The 9916-nt window shown below is 35.2% G+C and overlaps 1 protein-coding gene across 3 annotated transcripts in view; it reads left to right on the top strand.

Moving 5' to 3' along the window:
* Positions 1-9764, top strand: part of LOC113806676 (uncharacterized) — a 14888-nt gene extending 5124 nt beyond the window's left edge. For all 3 annotated transcript variants that reach the window (XM_070115197.1, XM_027357840.2, XM_070115198.1), the window contains 9 exons: positions 1-101; positions 408-583; positions 882-934; positions 1092-1154; positions 2107-3331; positions 3524-3633; positions 4534-4672; positions 4792-7348; positions 7773-9764. The exon at positions 1-101 is cut by the window's left edge and continues 8 nt beyond it. In XM_070115197.1, the coding sequence (XP_069971298.1) occupies positions 1-101; positions 408-583; positions 882-934; positions 1092-1154; positions 2107-3331; positions 3524-3633; positions 4534-4672; positions 4792-7348; positions 7773-8886 (5538 nt within the window). In that variant the 3' untranslated portion in view covers positions 8887-9764. The remainder of the gene's footprint in view (positions 102-407; positions 584-881; positions 935-1091; positions 1155-2106; positions 3332-3523; positions 3634-4533; positions 4673-4791; positions 7349-7772) is intronic.
* The last annotated feature ends 152 nt before the right edge of the window (positions 9765-9916 follow it).

Raw genomic sequence — 9916 nt, 5'->3', positions numbered from 1 at the left:
GAAGAGTCTCTAGTCCTGGTTATTGTCAAAGCATCAAATGCCTTGGGAGGGGAGAGGAATTCTTATGGGTGCCAGTTTCAGCTGTTTTCGTTGTTGGCCAGGTATGTAATTGTTGAGGAAGGATGGTGGGAGACGGAGTAAGTAATAGCTAAAATGTGGGAGGGAAGGAAGGTTGGAGGGAGTGAAGGAGGGAGATTGAGAAAGAGAGGGTGTGTGTGCGAGTGTCAGAGAGAAAAGAACATACAGGGAAATATATCATTTAGCAACACACTGTATAGAAGATATTTCAGTTTTCTGTGTATCCCTTTATATAGAAATGAATATACAAAAGTTCCGAAACAAAGTTGGAAAGAACAGAGACACTTTTCGTGATAGCATCTTATTGTCTTTACACTCTGGTCCTACAGCAAGGTGTTTTCTCTCTATTTGACGGAGGAGGACTTCCAGGAAGAGAGTGCCCTTGTAGTTTGGAGTGTTGCACTTGCACGCTTATGGCTTATGACATGTGATCCTGCTGATACAACGAAGGTGCAGAAAAAGATATTTGACATCTTACCACTAAACGTGAAAGTTGCAGGGAAACGTAAGTATATAGTGTGATGATTAATTAACTATTGACATTAGATTATACATTTTTTCAGTGTGTTCTGTCAGGTGGGTATATAAAAAGTGGAGTAAGTAGTTATTTTGAGTTTGCATTTTATCATGTGAATAATGTAAAGAGTTACCTGTCTTTATAAAGGTAAACAGACATATAATCTTTCTATACAAATTGATTACTAGGACATTAATGAATAACTAAATTTTTTGGGATTTTTCCTTTGTAATTTGATTTATGTTTGAATATTGATGTTTAGTCAGTACTTTGGTTCATTTACCAGGCAAGATGTCAACAAAAGGACTACTGACTTTACCCATTACACAGTTAGTAAAGGTAAGGTAACATTTTTATTTTCTGTGATGGTGCACATACTATGCATTTGTGCCATAGATTAGGACACTGGATTCAGTTTGAGATATGATATATGGCTATCCCTTGTTTTTCATCCTTGTAGAAATTACGCTTAATAATTATATTATCTCTTTATTAGGAATTGGGACTCACAGCTTCAAAGGCACTCAAGGAAATGGACTTGTTACTCATTCAGGAAGAGGTATGTTGAATATGAAATGAAAGTTAATCCTTTTTTAACTACTGTTTAACTGCAGGTTCATCTTCAGCAGTGGTTTTCAAACTGGTATTGTTACCCACGGCAGTATATTGATAGGTCACCATTACCTGTATCTCATTCCATATCCATTATTATTTTCTATCAATTTATACCAGAGAACTATTACTTTTAGAAACTGTCTTGTAACCACTTTTAAATTGCTCGAGTTTGGGAAGTAAAGGTCTACAATAATTTAACGGCACCAAATTGCATTCAAATCCTGTTGCCCACAATTAAAGGTGCACATTAATAAACTTGCTTTCATTTTCATACTCTTTAAATTCCTTAAATATTTAATGGCATCACCAGAGGCACATCATGTCTGATTATAGATGTGAGCACTTTTATATGATAACTTTGAGGCATCTTGTTAAAATTGTCTTTTTATAGGTCTGATATTGATATTGGGAAAGAATTATTTTGTTTGTATTACTCTTATGATTTTTGTTGATTTCATCATTATTTATTGCTTATGTGTGTAACACTCAAGAAGTGAAATATGTTTTAGAATTAAGCTTAATGTTCAATTTAATTGAGAGTATATATATATATATGTTTACATATAAATACACACACACACACATACATATATATATATATATATATATATATATATATATATATATATATATATATATATATATATATATATATATATATATATATATATATATTATACATATACATATAAAAACACACACACACATACATATATATATATATATATATATATATATATATATATATATATATATATATATATATATATATATATATATACATACATATATACATATATACATATATACATATATACATATAAGGAGAGATAGATAGATTTGTGTTTCTGAAGTTTTGCCACATAAAATGAAGCCAATATTTAAAATCTTTTCAGGGATCTCATGCATATGTACAACTTATGGAGATGGCTAACAAGGTAGACAGTGCTCTTGTTCAACTTCAGCTTATCATTGGGGGGACTCTCAAAGAAAAGAAAGAGACACTTCCATCAAATGATTTATTTTCTCTTTCTTCTGACTGGACCACTTCCACTCCTGACCGCCAAGATGCAGCTGCAAAACAGAATAGTCCTGAAGTTGATACCGGTGCTAGTTGCTCTCAGGATTTCATACCAAGTTCTCTGAAAAATCATGGATCAGCTGAAGAGAGTTTTGAAAATAAGCTGAAAAGGAAGAGAACAAACAGAGAAAGGCATATGAGTTCCAATTCACATGGCAAAAGGCTTTCCTTAGGCACAGGAGAAAACATTGATGATGAAGAGAAGAGTTTAAAAGTCAGGAAAGTGAGTCCGAGCACCAAGTCAAAAGGTTTGTCAGAGAATGCTGAAATCATGTGTGAAAACATGGAGGCCTCTGGCAAAGGCCAAAGTCTTGATGAAAACAGCAGGAAAGATGGCGGTGTTACAGGCAGTGATGGACTTCATGTAAAGAGCATACAAGGATGTAAGGGAAATTATAAAGACAAACAAAAAATCTGTAAATCAGATGCTGCTGGGGGTATGCAGGCATTAACTGGTGCTGCTTCTGTGTTACAACCCAAGACTGATAAATGGAAGAAGACAAGACTAGCCAGAACCAAAGTGGAAACACCACAAAAGTGCAAAACAGAGGAAATATTGGGTCTAGAAGAGGATTTTTCTCTCAGACTAGAAAGTGATACAGAGGAATCATCTGTCGATGAGAACAGGAAAAATATTGTAAAGCGAGCTCTCCTTGCTGATACAAGCAATCCTAGAGATAGGAATGAAATTATCAAAAAGTTGGCAAGTGAGTCTTTGCAGGCCGACCAACAACAGCCTGCAAACAACAATGATGACAAATTAGACCTAACATTCTCAGAGATTTCTAAAGAGGAAGGTAAATTTACCGCAAAGAATGAGTCTCAGACCAAAGATGAACCACAAGATAGGCTTCAAGAGGTACCCACAGCTATTAAAAATGGGCAAAATTTAGCAAGGAAAGGAGAAGGTGATAGTACAAGTTCAAGGGAGGATTTTGAAGACACTGATGGTTTGGGTAAAAAAAAGCCTCAGAAGAAAGGATCAAAATCATTTGGAGGAGAAAATGATACAGTGCAAAATTACAATGGACTTATAAGAGGTTTGTAAAGCATTGTTTGGTTTCCTCATTGGATTCATATTGTTGCTCTATTATCTTTTTCCATTTTATTTTCTTCTGATTAACTGTTTTATCATACTGAAAGGGTATTATTATGCATAACTTTATTTATCCATAACATACTACTTTTGATTTTTGTGTAATATTTCACCTCGTCTCCAATGTCTGTATCAGGTGTTGATATATTAGACAACAGTGTGAAGCTGCCAGCTGGATGGAAGAGATATTTATGTGCGCGCATTGTGCAGGTAAAGAAAGAACCAAAAATACGTGTAGATGTGAAGGTAAGCAGTTGATATCTTGCTTATTTGTTTTTCTTTTTCTTTTTCTGTAAGCTCTGTGACATACAGAGCTTACATCATCGGTAGGTCAATGATGATAATCCCAATGATAATGATCATATTAATAATGATTATAGTGATAGAAGAGATAATAGCATACAAAGTGAAAACTTTTTCCTGAAAATTCAAGAAATGAGGAATAAGATCCGGCAGGCCTAGTATTTGAATTCCGGGTGATTTGTTGGGTGTAAATAACATTGACAAATCAAATTACAGTGTGTGTGTGTGTGTGTGTGTGTGTGTGTGTGTGTGTGTGTGTGTGTGTGTGTGTGTGTGTGCTGTGTTTGTGTGTGTGTGTGTGTGTGTGTGTTTGTGTGTGTGTGTGTGTGTGTGTGTATGTGTGGTGTGTGTGTGTGTGTATGTGTGGTGTGTGTGTGTGTGTGTATGTGTGTGGTGTGTGATGTGTATGTGTGTGGTATGTGTGGTGTATGTGTGTGGTATGTGTGTGGTATGTGTGGTGTATGTGTGTGTGTGTGTGTGTGTGTGTGTGTGTGTGTGTGTGTGTGTGTCTGTGTGTGTGTGTGTGTGTGTGTGTGTGTGTGTGTGTGTGTGTGTGTGTGTAAAAATGGGTCCAATGGGTTAAAGATTTGTCCGTGTAGGAACTTGCAAATTGTTGTGAAGTATGTAGATGGACATGTGAATTATGCTTTATGAATTTTGTAAATCCTTTCTGAAAATCCTGAGGAAAAAATGGATGAAGGATTATGTTATATTGGTTAAAGTAGTTATAAGTATGTTGATCTATTTACCTCCTTTTGTTCTTTCTTTCTTTCTTAAAATTTTTTCTCTTCATTTTTTCATCTACATAGTAAAGTGCCTAATAAAATTTAATTCTTCTAAAAGGTGTTGTCACCGGATGGGAAATCTCACAATTGCAAGAAATCTGTCTTGGAATACCGAGAGAAGCATGATCCCAAAAGTGTCTTGAGTACTGATGAAATTCAGTCTTGGTATAAAATAGAACCTCAATTAAAGGAGAGAGGTAGGAAGCATTTTCAGATTGGGGTTCTTTGATGGTGGAATGATTTAAGCATTGAAAAGTCCAGTATTCACCCATCTCAAATTTTCTTTTTATAGAATATTATCCTGTTTTTATTTCAGTTTTGGAGAAGAATGAACACCTGGTGAAGTACTGCAAACTTAGAAAACACCCTGACTTTCAGGAACGAACTTTGAGGAGCTATACTCCGCTGAAAGTGAATATCGAGTCAAAGAGGTTAAGGAGTCAAAAGAGGGCCAAAAAGGAAAGTGATAAAGATGAAATTGACTTTGTCAGAAGAAGCACAAATCAGGAAAAACACAATTTAGAAAATAACATAGAGGCTAAGGAGTCACATGCATTGAAGGAGAACCAGAAAGCAGGACCAAGGAACACATCCACAAAGTCCAAAGACAAGAACGGACGTAACGGGTCACTAAAAGAAGTAGAGGAGGAGGGAGGTGCACTAGATGGAAGCAAACCACTTGATATACATGATCCCTTTGAGTTTACCGAAGAAGAGGATACTATTAAAGAATTTTGCCCAGTGAGTAAAACATCATATGTTGAAAACTCAGTGGTAAAAAGGGAAATGAATGTCAACTTACATGTAGTTAATTTTCAAGAGAATATGGAATTGAGTCGCAGAGAAAATGTATCAAACATTTTAGAACAGGTTGATTCAAGATCCCTAAACATAAAGAATGAGAAGGATGTCCTGGAGGAAGTTCATGTCAAAAGAGAAATGTTTGATGAAAACAATCATTCCAGTAATGCTCAAGCAGAACCTAGTGCCATTAGTATACTTCCCACAGATAGCAAAGATAGTAATGAAGAGTATTTATCTATTGGTGAAGATCAGTCCCAAGATAATTCCATTCTTTTCTGTCACCCTTGTTTTGAAGGTGGCAGTGTGAAACCATCTGGTCCCGAATCTATAAGTAGTCAAGGACCTGAACCAACCAGCAGTTCAGATGACTTGTTAGATAAATCCCAAGTACTGTTTATCCTTCCTGAGCTATACAAAACGAAGGTAAAACCAGGTGATATCATATGTACTAAAGTTAAAAAAGAAATGGCACAAACAAACTCAGTGTCTAGTGCTAGGACTGAGGAAGGAGCAGCTGAAGGGTTAACATTTGACATTATGAATAACTGCAACAATATATCTGGCACTCCATTAATTCAAAATGAAAAATTGATGAAGAATGACAGCATCGAAATACTGAAAGAGACAAGCCATACAGGTGGCACCTCTAAAGAACTGATAAGTGGGATCATTTGCCAGGACCAGGATGATCAGCAAATTAATCATGAAGTGAAAGAAAGTGGTGTAGATTTTAAACACTTGAAGGCATCACAGCAAGATGATATTATCTTTGTAAAGTCACAGAAAAAGAAGATGCATTCCACTCCTGCAGAAATTGTACAAGAATTTCACTCTCCAGGTCTAAGCACTATCAAAGGCAGTAGTTGCAAAAGAAACTTACAAGGAGTGGTAAGTGCACTAAATGTTTCAAGCCATCATCCAGATGCTCAACCTTTAACTAAAGATATTCAGCAAGTCCCAGTTTTGAAAGAAGTAACATCGGATGAGAGGAAGGCTCTGATTACCATACCACCAGTTGTAACAGGAAAGGATATACTGCTAGAACTTAAGTGGTACAAGATTATACCCAGCGAAGTAGGCCGTTCCTTTCTGTTAGAATCCTCCATTGTTACGCTATCCCATCAGGAAATTCTACCTCCTACAATATTGGAGAAGGAGCTCTTGGCTGCTAGGGAAATACAACTTGCTAGATCAAGTCAGGCTGAAGGAAAATCCAGTGACACATTTAATGACTGTAAAAGAAAGAGCTGTAACAGACAACTGTTAGAAGAGTTCACTAAAAATAAAGATATCTCAGAGGAAACAAGAGGGAGACCTTTTGGTGATAATAAACCAGTGGAGCAAAGTAATACAGGCAAGATGGATGACCAGGTGAGAGCGAAAGAATTTTCCTTACAAGTTTTTCGAGAGGGTAACAGCATGGAGCAGAGTGAATATGGAACACCAATGCTAAATTCATTGGTTCAGTTTTTAGACGATAGTCAGAATTCAGATAAGAGACTACAGACTCCAAATCAAGGTACCATGTTAACATCCTGTTCTTCCAAAACAGCAATAAACAACAGTACAGTATGGAGTACTGATAGTACAAATCAGTTGTATAATTCCCATACATACAGTAATGAGAATCAGTTAGCTCACAGTTCCCTTTCATCTGATCATGAAGATCTTGCCATTATAGAGACAGATTCAAAAAGCATCACAAAGTATTTAAGTTGTGCAGGTCGTTTAATGATGCCCGGAAAGAACCTGAAGAGATGCTTATATTCGTGTCTTGGGTCACACCTAGCACAGCTACAGGAAAAAGCGAGAATGCCCTTCGAAGTGACATCAAAACCTTCCCCTTGTCGTTTTTGTAGTCAGCACCAGAGGAATGAGACATGGCACTCAGATGGTCTGTTTGATCCATCACTGTTGGATCTGTCTTGTCCCATCTGTCAGCTTACCTTAGAAGACATTAGGCCGTGTACATTTCATGCTGAGTTGATTCAGCTTAGTGAAGGCGAAACAGAGGGAGATGTGCCTTCCCCACTTGAGAATATGACAGAAACTGTCAGGATGATATACTGGTAAGCTTGTGGAAATTTTTCTTTGTTAATTTTGTTTCATAACTTTTTATGACAAAAGGAATTCAATTGAATACGTATATTAGCTGGATCCTGGAAAGTGTTTAGGTTGTGTTGTCAAGTGTATTAATATTAAGACCATATATACTCATAATTTTTGTTCTTATTATTTTTATAATATTTATATTCTGAAAAGGGATAAAACAAAGATTTTGGTTTCAAGACTTCTGAACCAGACAAGATCACCTGGAGAATGGTTGAAAGTGCTATTTATGGCACTTGTATTTATTCCCCTTTCTCTATTATATATTGTATGCATAATTTGTATTAAAGGGAATGGATCACTTATCCATCTATCTTATATCAGTGTTTACATTTTCTTTTAACATGCTGGAATGTTACTGTCACACTTTTTTTTCTATTGCAGGGAATATGTGGGGATACTGCTATCCCTTTTCCCAGGAAAGGAATCTCTTCCCCTCCCAATGTCTTGGAATTATATGTCTGCTTGCTCTGTTCATGCTGTCATAAACCCCAAGGATTTAGTGGGCACGGTGTCATCGCAGTATGTAGCGACATATTCAAAGTCTGGACAAGGCCATGCATCTACATCAAGCCAAGAAATATCTCAAGATGATTGTCAGAATACAGGTTTATCAATCTCTCCCCATGATAAATGTCAAGAATCTGGTCAGACTGCTAAAGAGTCTCAGCAATTGAAGAAAGTGCACAGGAAAGTGCCAAAAGTAAAGGGGAGTGCACTCTTGCCAGATTCTGTCCCTGACCTGCATAAAAAAAAATCCACATACTTTAAAAATTCATCAAGGAATGAGAAAGATCCAAGCGTAGATAAACTTTCAAGGAATAAGAGATCCTTACAATCTGATAAAGGTAATCATAAATTGTTGTCGTTTCTCAAGGAAAAGGAGCAACCCATGCTTGATAAACAGAACAGGAGGGAGACTGCTCTGCAACCTTCTGATAAGAATGGAAATTCGGTTACTAAACATTCTGTTTCAAAAACTAAGGGCGGGAAACCTAGACCCACACCTAAACCATGGAAATTTAGTAGCTTGTTTTCAAAGAAGTTTCTCAAAGCTAAACCTCAAAGTGACAAAGACAAACCAAAAAAAGGGAAGAAGACCAAAAAATGTGCAAGAGAGAAGAAAATTAACAAAAAATTAGCAAAAAAAAATGTTGCTTCTTCAAGGTTCATTGTATCTCCCAATGTTTATTCATCAGGTAATCAGACAAAAGGCAAAAGTCACAAAAATGCCCAGTTAACCCAGGATTATTTTGACAAAAGTATTCAGGGACAAAAGAAAAAGGGAGATAGCCATATAACAACTATTGCTCCTCTACAGAAAGAAGCAATGGATGTGCAAACTCCTGTAATTAAAAACAAAAAGAGTAAAGTGAGAAGTGAGAGTGATGTCTCCATTAGTATTGAAGGGGCAGAGTTTGATGCCCTAGAAAGGTTCAAGAAACGTCAGAAGCGTGCCATGGACAGGAGTAGGCAAAAATCTTGTGTAAAGACTTAAGTAATAAACTTCGGTAATGACTTGACTGCAATCAAACATTTTCTTTCTTTTCTGCCTCATGCCTCCTCATTTTTTTACCTTGACAAATTATTACTTTTTCTTTTTACATAGCTTTTTCTGTTCATGTTATATTTTTCCCTGGTTTTCTTGAATTTTGTTGTTATTCATTACATATTTATGTATTTGTAAATACATAGAAAGTATGTATAATCTGTTAAAATATGTGAACAAGAAGTACTTTAGTTTACTTCATTAGACGCTGCCATGCATTGTTACTGTACACCAACTGTCTACAATAATGTTTACTTTTGTTTTGATTTATATATATATATATATATATATGTATACAGAATTTACATAAGTTAATGTATTTACTCAAATCAGCTTTAAAAGTTGATCCTTTTGTTTGATTTTGAAAAGTAATAATTATTACTGAATTTTGTAAAATGTTTAGATTTTAATAATTTTTTGACAGAAATATTTTATTTGAAGAAATTATAGATAAAAGAAAACAAACTTTCTTTAAAAGTTATATCATTATATAAAAAAATATTGTGTTAATTTCTCTCTACTTTCCTCTGCAGTTTTATTGACAATATCATTGATGAATCATAGAGATATAGTTTTCTTTTATTATGATTCATTTATCTTTTTTTAATAAACTCCACTTTTGGTCTCAAAGTATATGATTCATTTGACAGCATGTGGGGGAATTATTATTATTATTATTATTATTTTATTTTTTGTCCAAATTTGGTTTTCCAGTAAGTTGCTAGTATGTGTATTGCATTTTTGCCATTTATGATATGGTGATTTCAAAAGAATGTAAAATTTGTTACAGTGAACTTCTGTATTCTATTAATAAAATATGGAAAATATGTGGGCTTTACTTTTTGATACCTGTGAATTGTTTGATTAGTATGTTTATATGTCTTTGTCTTTGTGTCCGCTTGTTTGAATTGTGGCCTCTGAGTTATTTAAGTAGTTTTCACAAGATTGAGTGTTATTTTATTAAATGCTAGTTGGAGGA

The sequence above is a fragment of the Penaeus vannamei genome, chromosome 37 (genome assembly GCF_042767895.1).
Source record: "Penaeus vannamei isolate JL-2024 chromosome 37, ASM4276789v1, whole genome shotgun sequence".
Lineage (NCBI taxonomy): Eukaryota > Metazoa > Arthropoda > Malacostraca > Decapoda > Penaeidae > Penaeus > Penaeus vannamei.
Note: the sequence above shows the minus strand (reverse complement) of the source record. Positions and strands in the feature narration are given on the sequence as shown.